The sequence below is a fragment of the Hippopotamus amphibius genome, chromosome 6 (assembly GCF_030028045.1).
Source record: "Hippopotamus amphibius kiboko isolate mHipAmp2 chromosome 6, mHipAmp2.hap2, whole genome shotgun sequence".
Lineage (NCBI taxonomy): Eukaryota > Metazoa > Chordata > Mammalia > Artiodactyla > Hippopotamidae > Hippopotamus > Hippopotamus amphibius.
This window is the reverse complement of record NC_080191.1, coordinates 18,875,293-18,890,181: the sequence shown is the minus strand read 5'-3', so window position 1 is coordinate 18,890,181 and position 14,889 is coordinate 18,875,293. Positions and strand designations below refer to the sequence as shown.

Sequence of the window (14,889 nt, the reverse complement as noted above, 5' to 3'; positions counted from 1 at the left end):
ATGTGAGAAGCCTGCCCCAAACAATCACATTATGATGATAAATAAATACACACACACACCATCCTATTTACACTAAAAACCCCTTCAGGATAAAACGGTAGCTACTATTCTGCATTTTCCCAATAAGCGTATTAAAGCATGCTACTCACAGTGGGGACTAAGTAAATAATATTTTAAAGCAATCACTGGCAGTAAGGCTGATGAGACTGAAAACAAAAGGATCAAGGGATGCTTACAGGTTTGCCCAGAGATCAGCTTACATATTCTAGCAGAAACCTGAACAGGAGAAAGTATGCTGACCCTTCGCCACCTGATATTTAATAACCTGCATTTAATACTGGAGTCAGATTGAACAAAAATCAAATAAACTTAGATAAACTATCTGCCTGGGAGAAAAAAAAATAAAACCAAACGACTGAAACATGTCAGTCTTTAACCATTTTATCATGCCCAACCTCAGCTTTTGGCTGGAGTTTGTTCTTTAGCCATGATATAATAAAACTGATATAAAATAACCATTTATTTTTGTAACTGTCAATTTAACTGATAGGAAAGAATACTCTCTTAATTTGTGAACATAAAAGTATAACAAACAAACTCGTAAACAAACTAACCTTGAGGTTCACTGACCAACAGCAAGCATTTTAATACTCCAGGGAGGAGTAGTTCAACCTCAGAAACATCAGTGTTAGTCTCCTTAACAAGTTGGAGGATGAAGGCCAGAATGGATGCTAAGCGAGGAGGGAGCAAGGATCCTTTAAATTCAAAGTAGGATTTCCTAAAAAGAAGCACAATTTTATTTCTCCTTCTCTTTAAAGCTTCAGTAGAGCTGAAACAAATGTCATATACTTTAAAGATACTGGCCTATTTTATCTCCCAAATTAAAATTAGTAAAGCAAATTTTTATAAAATATGTATATTTTACCACGTTTTCTTCAAACCTAAGATTTTTGAAGCAACGACTGCACATCCTTTTGGTGTGCTATAAGGGCCAGAGCAGAATACAGATACAAACTAAATATAAAGCAACCTGGTCTTAAAATAAGCTTAATCAAAATCTAATAACAATCTGTTAATTTTTTTCCTTTCTAATATAAGCTTGATCTCCTCTATCAGCTCCTTAATAATACAACATTTTCTCTAATGTCAAATTTGCATGAAGATTCTCTCCTCATATTTACTTATTTAGGGATTTGAAAGGGGGTCTTATTTTTCCAAATAAATAAAAGGACTACATTAGAAATCATCTTCCCATTCCAGCCTACCTCTTTCCTTATCTTATGAAGTAAAAGAATTAGAGAGGTAAATTAGGATTAAATATCTTCTCTTAAAGCAGGACAACTTTTAGCATTCAGACTCAACAGAGGTCATAAAGATATTAATTTATCTGATTCATTTTTATACCTCAACCTCTTAGGTCTCAGCTCATAACAGGTGTTAGTGTACTTTTTTATGTGAATAAACGGAAGTGAAAACTGCTCAGTTTATAAAAAGTCATGACAATATAAGTGTCAAATATAGCTAAATCTAAGCTAGACATCTAAATATATTTGCAAAGCAATAATAATTTGCCAAAATGGAATGCAGAAATCACTAAAGATTATAAGTTCCTTAAAGGCAGAACTATGCCTTCATCATTTCTAATCCATACAATGACTTCCAACAAATATTACACATGACAAGATTCATTCATTCTTTGAGGGCAAGGGCTTTTTATCTGTTTTGCTTAATACTGAATTCCCAATGCCTAGAACAAACATTTATTGGGTACATGGTGTGCCAGGTACAAGTCTAAGAGCAAGAGTGTAAAATATGGTCTCTGAAAGCATGGGGGCTCACTGTCCAGTGCAAAAATTAGATTTAAAAAAAAAGGGACAATTATAATACAGCGTGACAGGTACTTTGAAAGACAATCCCAGAATTCTTGGGAATTCAGTAGAAAGAGCCCTAAGATGGGGGAACTATAGGAGTAGAGAAGCTTGGAACAGAGGAAGTCATAGGAAGTAATCTCTCTTTCCTGAGTGTTTAAAAAAATATAAAAAGGAATTGTTACATGTTTAGGTTTTCAACTAGAAATCGTAAGAAAAACATTTTTACTGTACACAAAGTAAATAGGAAAGTCAAGGAAAGCAGCCAGGATGCTAAACACTGTGCTTTAACAGCTTTAAGACCTTAAGGATTTGATTTCACTTCAGCACCTGTCATTTGGTTTGTACTAAATTACCTATGCAATGTCTCAAACACAGTGGTAGAGTACTATAATCTCGCTGGAAATTCAGATACAAGTTAGCCAAAAATATCATGATTCTGTGAATTGAATCATACAGAGCACATGACTCCAGAAGAAGGAAAGAAGCATCATGGTACACTGAGATATTAGGTGTAGGTCTCATAAAGTCTAGGTAGTATTTAGCCCAGAGGGATGGGATTTTATTGGAGAAAATGGTATGAACAAAGCTGTGATATGGAGAAATGTAAAGCATTTTGGAGGGGCAATAATTAAACCCATCTCATTAGGGTCTGTAGATGACACCATATGTCTTACATCTGGAAAAGTTAAGTGACAGAGCACAAGCAGCTGAGAAGCACAGAGTTCATTCCACAGGCAAAAAGGGAGCGAATACAGGTTTGAGAGCAAGGAAGTTATCACACTGGAAAAATGTTTTAGGAAAAGTAATCTGGAGGAATTGTTTAGGTGGGACTGGAAAAAAAGACCAGAGACAGTGAAAGTAGTTAGGAGACTCTGGCAACAGTCCAGAATGATAAAAGACAAGAGATGTGAAAAGGGACAGAAACAGTCATTTGCCAAAGATTTGAAAAGGGGAGGGAACAAAGCTTTAAAACCTGAGGAACAGAACACTAGCCACACATAGAAAAGGTCAGAGGGAGAACAGATCTTAGACATGGGATTCTATAATGTGAGTTGATGGATAATATCAGGACATTAAAGCTACCACATCATTAAAAATACAGAAAAAAAAACTAGATAAGAATAATATATATCACCATAGCATCTTAAAGTTTAAAAACTAATTTCACGTGAAGCTAAATATTTCATGAAGACAAAAAAAAAAAGATAATTTCTAATGTAGTAGTAAAAGATAGAGTTTAGTAGAAAACCTAAGAAGTTTCATTGATTCATCTGCCTAATAATAAAACTGAGTTATTAAGACAGAGTAGACTAACAAAAACAGGACTTCATATTGCTTCCTTTTTCATATTAGCATTCATCTTTTCACTTAACCGTCTCTTACAAAATATAATTATTTTGTATAGTACAAAATACAATTCGTGTTTACCTGATATAAAATATATATGTGTACATATATATCTTTAGAACATATATAAGAAAAATAATAGCTACACAGAGAAAACAAGCAATTTAAAGAGCACTGTTTTAGGCTGTCAAGTCATTTTGGTAAATTCTTAGATAATGCTTCTCAGGAAAAAAGTTTCTAAACTCATCCTAAGTACTGGTATCCTAAGGACTGCCAATACTGTTGAGATGCTTTGTTATTTTTTATAGAGAATAATAAATTGTAAATACCACCTATTTTTAATATTTAGATGTACCTTATGACTTGTACAATGCATTTCTTTAGAGATGACATCGGTGGAACAGTGGCTGAGTTTCTCAATGCCAACAAAACAGGATGTTGTCCAAGACCTAAAACATGAGGTGTAGCCGGCAGAAACCGCCCGATATACTGCTCAATAACATTCCCTAGCAATTGGTTCAAATAGGCATTTGGATTTTGAGACTGACAACACACGATACACATGCCCTACAGGAGAAAAAGAAAGAGAAATACTAAAAGGTAAAGTTAAAAAAAAATTTAGGAAGTTACTAATCTTGTTTCCAGTATTAATATTTATATCAGAATTTGTAAATTTTTAAAGAATAACAAAAGGGGAGACATACAGAAGATTAAGACTCAGAATAATGACAACTTATTTTGAGGTTTTTATGTCAGGCACTGTGCCACATGCTTTATATTCATTATTCCATTTAAATTTCTCAAAAAAAACACCCCACTGACTTAGTGCTATTGTATCTCTGATTTTACAGCCGGAGAAATTGAGGTTTAGAGAAGTTAAGAGTTTGATCAACATCACAGAGAGCTCATAATGTCTTGTTACATGTCTGTTGACTTCATCCCTCCCGTCTGTATAGAAGTTAATGAGATATTTTCACATGGATTGCAGTATTTGATACTGACAAACAAATCGACACCCTGAGAAATAAAATTTTTTTCTGCTAATATTACTAAATACTGCATTTTACTAAATAATACCAACTGTGCAACAAATTATGCTCTAAAAGTTCATTTATAATTTGGTACTTTGTGATTCACAATGTGTTTTTCCAGAGAAAAAATCAGAAATGACTGTCATGTCTCCATTTTAGCTATAAATGGTATTTACCCAATAAGAAATTTTGAAAGTTTATTTCTAATGAAAAATAGCACAGAGCTGTTAAAACATAAGCACTTAAACAACACTTGAAAAAAACAAAACAAAACAATGACTCCCTCACCCCTGTTTCTTTCATGCTCTGTTTGAGGAAAAGCATATTATATCAGAAGAGGATACAGTAATAAGTGGATACTTATTAAAATTCTGAAGAGAAGAACTTACACCTTTAAGAAATTAAAGATATAGCTCCAAGTCAGTTCTGCCAAATGGATAATTCACCAAATTTTTCAACTAAGGAAGTTTATAAGAATTCCTATTAAGTGGACTATTTTGGTTTCAGAGGGCCACGTGAGGCAAGCATTCCACTACTATCGACATACCCAACCACCATGGAATCTAGGAAGTACTCTATTTCTGCTGCTCTACAACACTCATACTCAGCAACTTTGTGACTGGAGATTCTAAATGATTCTAAAATCTGCTCTCTATATCCACTTAGTTCAAACCTTCAGATAAGGAACTACTCATTACCTTCCAAGTCTCCAATCTAACCTCCACATCAACTTAAATGTTGCCGCCAGAATCACCTTTCTAAAATGTAAACATGGTATGCTTACTCTCACTCCTCTGCCCAAAATCGATCAACAGTCCCCATGTACCACAAGTCCAAACTTCTTAGTATAGCACACAAAACCCTTCACTATGCGGCCCCTCCTGCACGAGCCTCCAGCCACAGCAGAATTATTTGCTTTCCCTCTATGTGTCATGTTTTCTTTTAACTTATGCCCTCTACATGCCGTTCTCTCTGACAGGAATAGTCCTTCAACTCCTACCCACTCTACTCTTTAACACCTAACATCCTTTACGACAATCCTCTTCCCTTTATCTCCTCATCCCAGTTTGGCTGACGGATAGTTGAGGCCTCTAAGGAAAATACTGAGCACACTGCTGGGAGTGTCTATGCTAGTCGGTCTCTCCTCTCAACTTTAAGCTTCTTTAGGGTGGAGGTTTTGCCTCTTCCATCTTTGTTCGCAGAGCCCAATACAAAAGGAATTTTAAACCTGTTCAATGGAAGTGCAACATCACACATATACATTAGGATTACAATGCATAGGTTTGAAATCTGCAATTAGTAAACTGTTTTAAGGCAAGTGTCATTTTTTTTTTTTAAACTTTTAACCAGCCACACTTACTATACCTGGAGATACAAAGGAAGACTCTTCTGAATTGCAGACAACATAGGTGCAGGCAGCTCCTTCTCTTGCTGTAATACCGTATGTGGCAGCAGTAAACAGTCTATGATCCGGAATAATAATTTTTGGGCTTTAGAGGTGGCAAAGATCTGTGCCCATGATTTGACAAGAGTTCCTAACACAGAAGAGCAGTAGGAGAAATTACAGTTTTCTTCTAACCAGAAAATTTTGTCATTCCACTAAAAAAGTGTATATTTAAAACACATAGGACCAAGTTAAAGTTGGCAATAGGAAGAAACATGTATTAGGAGTCAAAAGACTTATGCCAAGTATTTCGCTAAAGAGACAACTCTCTCAGAGTTCTGGGCCAAGAAAAACATACATTTCCTGAGTAACTGGCATTTAACATATACACACAATGTGTGGTTATACATTATGTGAATATATAGATTGAATACTGCAATTAACCAGATCCCTCTTTTTGCTTTGGCTGCTAGGAAACTCAGAGGCAAATTTACAGTTCAACTTTAAGAACACTGTAAGATCACATATTATGCTTTTATGTATATATTCACTTTTCCCTGGGCTTCATCATGCTCCTCTACATTTTATTGACATCCTTATTTCCTTATATTTTACATTTACTTACAGGCTGTCTTAACCCAGTTTGCAACAAGAAGAGGTATAACTAAATTTAATTGTTAAAGTAGGAAAAAAGATTAGCTGTAAAATCTTGAAGCAATCACTTAATCTCCTGGAACTTCAGTTTTTGTAACTTTCAGTTATTTAGCAGAAACAATGATTTTAAATTTTGATTCTAAGAGAAGAGAAACAGACTTCTTTACTACATGAAATACATTATGGTTTGCTTAATGATGGGAGTCTAGTGCTACATATAATGAGAGTAAAAAATGAGCAACTTATATTTAACAGTGATTAAGAGCAGATATAAACTTCCCTTTACAGTATATTGCTGCTACTGAGGTCTGCTTTACTGAAGAATATGAATTTAAAAGGAGATCAGTAAGCACTTGTCCAAACAGCAGTGGTACATGTGCCACATAAACATTTATATTTTATTCCATCTTAGAAAAGCAAAAAAGATGATAAAATTCAGTCTTTTCCATAAAACAAAACATTTAAAATTCAAGCTCAGAAGGAACACAAAAATATGCTTATAGAAGAATATACAGATTTAAAAAAAAAAAACAACCAATAATCACTTCTAAGAACAACAAACAGAAACATTAATCTTCTGTTGTAAAAGGAAATACAATAATCAATCATAAAGAAACACAATGCTCACTTAGCAATATTTTAAATAATTCTGGCTTGCTTCTCATTTTTCTAGTAGGTGAAAAACTTGAGAATGACAGCAATGTAAGAAGAACTCACATTCTAAGCAACATTAATATACCAGTAAGAGGAACTGCCATCACTACCAACATTTGAAATGATTCATATCACTCTGAAGTGTCACACAAGTATTAACTTATAAAGAGCAAGGACCTTCCAACCAAAAATGCATCATCTACCCTTGTACTTTATCTTCTGCAATGGGTAAAACACTTTGTTTAAAGACCTTACGTTTTATGAGTTCATAGAAGGTAGAGTGATGCTTTTGTTTTACTGCTATACATCAAGCCCCCAATTTGAAAGTTTTAGCAAAGAACACTCGAGTGCGTGTGGAATTAAAAATGCAAAGAAAAAGAAAAATTTTAAGTAAAAAACTTGGGAAAAGGTTTAATACACAGAGTAGCTTTGTAAGAAACCAAGTACTTTTCCTGACTATAAACTATTACTTACTTACTGATAAAGCTGACAATATAGAAAAATTGTGGGGAACATACTCCCAGAATTGAAAGAGAGCCACACTACAAGAGTTCTTATGTATGTACTTATTTTCTACCTTATGTATATATTAAGCCTTTAAAAAAAAAAAAAAAAGAATTGGAATCATTACAACATATATTTTTAGATATATTTATAATTAGAAAGTACTCTGCTCATTTAGTGACATTACAAAATATATTATGTACTATTAGCTAGTTTAGTTTATTAATAGTTTATTAATAGCTATTTAGCTATTAATTTATAAAATTAATTTGAGAAATATTTATTTAGCATATGCCATCTCCTACACTGGAGAAGCTCTTTAACCACTGTATCCTTAGCTCCCACTCAGTAAATGCTCTTATTTGTTCAAAATACAACACGATGATGGAAATAAAAAGTTCAAAAGATATCACCATTAACCACAGCAAATTTAAATTTTAGTGGGGGCATACCAAGCACACAAATAATTATAATAAGTTGTAAGTTACAAAAAAAAGTCAGAGGAGAAGGACAGATAAAGCATAGTCAGGGAGAGCAGGTCTTCCTGGGCTGGACACTGAAGGGTCATGGGTAGAATTTCAATTACAAAGACCAAAGGGGAAGAATGATCCCAAGAGAGAAGGATGATCAAAAGGAAAGGCATGGAGAAAGGAAAATTAGAGATATAAAGAATAAGGGGGAAAAAAAGATATAAACAGGAGGAAAGTTGAACATACTACTGAGAGATCAATCCTGCTTTCTCAGAAATCACCCAGCTACAATTAAGACCCTAGATGCCTTAATCTGGAGTGGTTCTGTCAACAGTTTGCACTTTCCACTAGCAGCCTTGCAAGTGAAGAGCAGAGGCATCCCCACGGAGGAACTGGCCAGGTAAACAAAGCTCAACGTTCAGTGGTCAACTCCTCCACAAGAGGATGTGATGTCCCAACCCCAGCACACCTAAAAGAGATTCCAGCTCTCAAAAGTGTATATTTGCTCTTTCTCCATTTTGTTCTACACTTTGTATATGTAGAAGACAGTAAGTTATCTGTTCCTAATTTCTGCTGACTAAATAGACAAAACTGTAGCAGTGTACTCTATCCCCAGTCTCTGAGGTCTAGACAAAAGGAAAGAATACACTATCCACCTGCCACAAAAATCAAAATACCAACCATGTAACAAAACAAAGAAAGCCCTCAATTCTTCATATGGAGAATTTTGTCCTGGGTCTACATATCAACAATCCAAATGATTTTACAGCTCCTGATAAGACAATCATATATTTTATAAAATAAAGACATACTTCTGAAATCATACATTTAATTTAGCCTGGCAAAAATCTAATAGCAACTAATAAATTATAAGCCTAAATGCTGAAATACATGTTAATCTACATTTTACTAAGTTAAATTTATAGTAAATTCTCACTTATAGTTTTCTCTAAAATGACCAAATTGCTACTATTGCTTTCACTACATTCTACATCATCCATATTTACACATTTTCACATTCTCCTTTATCTTTCACAACAAAGATAAAAGGTTTCAGACACCCCAAATCGGGTTTATTCAGATGTTCGCAAGATCAAAGGGAACAGATATAAGGTTTTGGCCACAGAGGGGAAAAAAAAAAAAAAAAACCCTTAAATTCTGTGCAAAAACTTCTAAGGAAATCCTTCTCATTTCCCTTTATCCAGTTCCTATTTTTGGTTAGCAACATGGTTTTAGTGAGCAAAGATATTCAAATTACTGACTTCCTAAAGAAGGATGAACTCTGTTGTTATAGAACAGACACAGAAAAAGATTTCTTTTCTTTTTGAAAGGAGAAAACATAGTATTGTGAGAAACAAGATTTGAAGCATAAATATCTTTAGCGCTGTAGTAAATCCTTTCCTGACCTCCTTCATACAAAGTGGACCACAAAAACAGAAGGAAGTGATGGTCTTCTGATGTTTTAAATTCTAACAAAGCATAGGCAAGCATTGAAAAAAGGTCCATTTTAATTATGTAGGCATTTACAATGTTAGTGATTCACAACAGACCACTGGTAGCAAGCTGGGGTGGGTATAATTTCAGTATTGATCATAATTAATTTTAATATTAACAAATCATAACAAGAAAAGTTCTGAAAGGAGGTGGAGTAAGACAGAGATACACTTGAAAGCCATCATGACTTATTTTAAACTAAATCGCTGTCTTTCTGATTATTAAGATTGTACAGAGAGTGATTTAGCCAGTGTATTAGTATATTTCTATCCATCATGATGCTATAGGCTCAACCTAGGGAAGTTTTAATAATGTCAGGAATACATACCCATCATCATATAAGTCAGCTGCAGCCCTGCACTGGAAATTTTTTTTCCCAAATAAGGTTTTATATATTTTAATATTTCACCAAGGTATTCTAAGGACTTTGTAACCATGGCAGATTTATCAGGAAGTGTCTGCAGATTCCCGTAAGTTATACCAACAGCCTATAAATAAGGAAAAAATGATTTAGCTTTCCAAGTTTTATACAAATACAGACTTTCAAAAATAAAGATAATTTCTCTTTCTACACACACACATGCACATCCCTTACATTTAAGCCTTCCTCCTTAACTTTCCAATAAATGTTCACAGCAATTAAAATCCACATAAAAAGAATTATCTTGCCTTTTATAACGAAAATAAAGGTTAAAGCAAGAATTAAAAAATCAGTTCACCAATAATTATGAGTCAGCAAAGTATTAGTAAAAGATACATGGAACTGATATACAAGAAGCTTATAACCAAACCACATCAAGCATTCCAAACAGGTTGGCTCACCACAATTCTAGGACATGACTGGGAATTCTAAATCCCCAAATTCCTACAAAAGAGACCTACAGATGAGGTTAACAGATTCTTACAAGTGAGACCTCCGTAAATAAAGTTCAGCTGTATGATATGAATTGGTTTTTTTCCCTAGAATTTTCTTTATAAGCCATTATTTTCTTTATAATTTTCTTTATTAGCTTAACTTTCTCAAAGGAAAAAAAGGATGAGGTACAAAGGGTAGAAATGGAAAAATGGGGAGGTAGAGGAAAGAAATGTGAGGTGAGGTAGTAAGAGAATAACGGTGAGGTGAGAAGAGGAAGGGAAATAATGAGAGGATGAGCGGAGGGAAGGTGATTATAAGCACGAGTTGAGAATTCACAAAAAGTATCAAGAGAAAGCTGGCTAGAGATGGGTCAGGAGGTTTGAGGAGAGTAGTAAAGTTCCCAAGCCATGATCTGGAAACGTATAATGAACTTCAATTACCCAAATTGGACCATGAATGGCACCAGTATACATGCTCATGTGATTTTTCTTCTGCAGCTCTCAGAAAATAGGACAAAGGAAAGAAAGCAGGTGGTTTTACTGATCCAAATATGAAGATCTGCAGGCGTAAGGACAAGACAAAGGATGGAAGGTTGTGAGCGTGCTGGTTAAGAGTAGCTGAAGTGAGGTTTCCAGGGTGTTTAGTTAAGGTAGGTAAGAAAGAATGTGAGACCTTGAGAGGATGTTGCACTTGGAGAAAAGGGAGAGAAAGGTCATGATGAAGTCACTCAGAGCTGGAAGGAAGGCAGTGATAGTCAACGAGCTTTCAGTTGCTCCAAGTGATGCCACTGTTCAACGATTAGTCATGGGAGTGGGTGGATGAAGTGAAGATCATTGAAAGGCTACTGCAGAAGCTTTGAAATGAGGGCTCAAGATACATTACCCAAGGTGACATTAAAGTTAGCCATGGTGATGATGAAATATAGGATGGAGGAAAAGTTAAGGAACCTAGTGAATCTGAATGATTTGGAGGTGGACAGTTGAGAACAAGAGATATACTTGATGAACCCCCTTTTCCATTTAGCTCTCCACCCTTGGTTCTCTATACTTCTTTCCCTAGGACAGAAATTTTCAGGCTCATTTTTAAGAAAATATTTGCCAAATACCCAAGTCAGGATAACCATACTTTGTCCGTTGTTCTTTCACAATCAAAGCAGTCAGTTCAGCTTGCAACTCAATTACATGAGTGTTTCTCACTTAGACAATAATCTTGTTTCCATACGTAGCAAAAGTACTTTAAATATATTGCTACTGTCAGTCACAGATTACTAAAAGAACATGTACACAGTGGTCAAAATTTATTAAAATTAGTAACTTTACTGCTTCATTAATGATATTCTTAAATCAAACTGGCTTTCCCCCCACCCTGTGATTGCATGGCCTTGAAAATTATACTGACTACTAGTATAATCTTGGGCCCTGGTGTTGATTTCTGCTATAGCTTTTATGCTATTTGTACAAATGCCAATATAGTTTTTTTTTTTTTAAGTGTAAAGTGTTTTTTTTATTCTTGTGTATAACATAGGCAAAATTATTTAAGTTAATAAATTTTTAAGGAACTTCACATGTTCTGATTCTTTGCACTGCCAATCACCTTAGTTCCTTCAAAGTCATAATCTTCAGGATAAGATAGCCCTTTCAAAAAGTTTTGCTCAGTCCACAGCTGTCATGTACGTCAGCTCACAATTCTTTTAGCCTTCTCTGATCTCCAAAGGAATAAATACAAACACACTTCAAAATTCCCCACCTCTCATCTTTGGGATCCAATTTCCTCAAGCAATTTACTTTGGGACCGTGTTTAGGGTCAGGAGATTGATCTGCCTGGTTCTGAATTTGACACCCTCTGTATTAAGTTCAAATCATACTCCTAAGCCATCACACCCAATAACAGTACAGATCATTGGGATATGCCAATACCTTTTTAAAATCCAGACACTGTGTTCAAGACAAAAGCCTAAAAAAAGAAGCCATCTTTGTTTCATGTGAACATTTATAAAATTAAGAGTACTAAATCAATACAGCTAATAATTTAAAAGCTTAAGATATGAGGGAATTTATCAGCTCTATATCCTAGAAGCAATCTTTATCAATACACCCCCATAACTTGATTCTGTTTTAGGTGTCATGTTCCTTCTTATATGTATCAAAACTCATACTGAACAATGAGTTCTGGGTTGCAAAAGAGGATTTATTTTTGCACCTGTCTGGCCAATATAGTTTTGAGCTCATTAGAACCCCTGAAAAGTATCAGTGACTCCTAGAAGTCTAGGAAACAGACTTTTCAGAACCAGTACCCTAGATTTCACTATTTCTCTATGTGTAGCCTTAACCTCCCCAGACTATGAGATGTGTATTTTTCAGTGCCTTGACTAACCTTACCTTCATGTCGCACTATCATTTCTGTGCACAGAGAGTTAACATAGCAGGCCCCAATGTCACTATCCTTAAGAGATGTATATGCAAGGTTGGTCCTTAGCTGGAACCTTAGATTTTCCCCATCATTTCCAAATAAGAATGGCTCACTGTGCCTAAACAGTTTGTGCAACCAATACAGTTTATGCTGAATATCTGCTTTCCTTCAGAGTCTGGATTTTTAAAAGTGCCAGACAAACAGGTCCTAGATGACCAGCCCCCATTAAAAACTCTGGGTACTGAGTCACTAGTGAGCTCCTCCGGTTGACAAATTTCACAGGTGCTGTCCCTATTCTTTGTTGAAAGAATTAAGCACATGCCCAGTGTAATACTGCTGTAAGAGGACCCTTGGAAGCTGTGCCTGGTTTCTCCAGACTTCACCCATGCACTTTGTCCTCTTTGTTGACTGTACTTTGAAACCTTTCACTGTAATAAATCATACATGTAAGCACAACTATATGCTGAGTTCTATGAGCCCTCCTAGTAAATCATAACTGCACCTGGCGGGGAGGACCCCAAGCACCCGGACACAACCTCAAACTAAACAGGTTTAAAATCGGACTTCTCACCTACTTCTGCCCCACCCTAAGTCATGATGTTCCTATTTCTCCTTAAGGTCATCATTCTTCTGGTTAAACATAGTATTTATATCATAATCATTCAAAAATCCCATAGTTCAATCTTCAGTTCCTCCAAAACCCACTAGTTTCTGGCCATTAGTGCTCCTGCACCTTTAATTGACTCTCTTGATACCAATTTTCTTGAAGTCATTCAATCAAATCAGACCTACTTAAAAATGCATACTTAAAAATGTACAAAGCCTGTTCACAGGATAAAAATCTAAACTTTTTATACCAAGATGCTCTGAATTCTTAACCTACTGATTGACCTATCAACTAACTGACAAAGTATATACTGTCCTATATTATTATTTTAACCTTTGTGTATGTCTTGTATTCTCAGACAAATAAAAGTTCTCTAAGATCAATGACTAGTTTCTTCTGATTCTTCAAATCCTTAAGAAATCCTCACATAATACTGCCTAGCATTTAGCAAACAACTATTATTTAGTGAGTGGTGAAAGAGCAACTAATTTGGATATGATTAAATTAGGAGAGCCTTTGAAAATGATCAGTGGAATGCATGATTTCTAGTTCCCTGTCTGGTCCAGTATGGTCCCTAGCATAGGTGTTTAATTAAGTACAGATGGAGATCCAAGCAACAACTGAATAAGAGGCTCCAGAGAAATGTGTATTTTACATCTGCATATACTACTACAAAATATTTTTAGGATTTATATGACAACTCTAACTGTTGTACAATTGTACTTTAACTTAATGAAAATCAACGGAAGAATTCACATTTATGGAAAGAGCTTATGGGTTGTAATGATTTTCGTTGCAGTTAATACCAACCACTCTGGGAAAATAAGTTTCACTGTGAATAGCTTACAAAAACACTAATCTAAGCACATTAACAACCTCAATTAGGCTATAAAACAAAGACTATCACGTAAGATAGATTCTTACAATATTAATAATTAAAAATAAAATGTTGAATGGGATTATTTATTACAGAGGCAAAATAAAACAGATTGGTTTTTAAAATCCCAACCATGCTATGGATGAAGTAGTTGGTGCTTATGCTGAATACACTAAAATTTTACTGTAAAATTTACACTATTTGTTATAGGGTAGTAAACATTAAGTTGGAACTATTATGGACCATATAAAGGAAATTTAACTACCTGAAGAATATTGTTATCCAGCAATTTCAGCAGTGAGACAGTCCTACAATTTAGATCAGACTTGGAGTAAGGCTTTTATGCGGCATTCTTTACTTTTACTATTTTTCATTACATGTAATTCTTCTGCTGTCCTTAAGAGTGAGTTGTGCTGTATCTTAGATTCACATTTTTATTCCTCCAGAATTTTATAATAGCAGCAACCAGTAATATGATTCAATTTTAAATAATTCATTTTATAGAAAAGCTTCATGAACACTTCAAGATTTTTGGAAAAATAATTGCAAAGCTGATCTGGGCAATTATATTAATGAATAAAAAATACCTCAAGGAACAGAATAAGTGCTTTTTTAGGGTCTTCTGGGATGGGTAAATATTCAACTTGAGACTTTGAGAGAATATTCTTTACTTCTGAGAGTTTAAATAGCAACCTTGTCAGTTCAGCCAACTGTTCCATGTAGTCTTTTTC

At 34.8% G+C, this 14,889-nt stretch overlaps 1 protein-coding gene and 1 non-coding gene across 7 annotated transcripts in view; both read right to left on the bottom strand.

Moving 5' to 3' along the window:
• The window catches only part of MMS22L (MMS22 like, DNA repair protein), a 135,638-nt gene that overhangs the window by 8,807 nt on the left and 111,942 nt on the right, over positions 1 to 14,889 (bottom strand). For all 6 annotated transcript variants that reach the window (XM_057738450.1, XM_057738449.1, XM_057738451.1 and 3 more), the window contains 5 exons: positions 14,746 to 14,888; positions 9,738 to 9,897; positions 5,615 to 5,784; positions 3,574 to 3,785; positions 615 to 778 (listed from right to left, as the gene is read on the bottom strand). In XM_057738450.1, coding sequence (XP_057594433.1) covers positions 615 to 778; positions 3,574 to 3,785; positions 5,615 to 5,784; positions 9,738 to 9,897; positions 14,746 to 14,888 — 849 coding nt within the window. The remainder of the gene's footprint in view (positions 1 to 614; positions 779 to 3,573; positions 3,786 to 5,614; positions 5,785 to 9,737; positions 9,898 to 14,745; position 14,889) is intronic.
• LOC130856230 (small nucleolar RNA SNORA40) lies at positions 12,388 to 12,513 on the bottom strand. Its single transcript, XR_009054521.1, has one exon. It is a non-coding gene; the product is annotated as a small nucleolar RNA SNORA40 (small nucleolar RNA).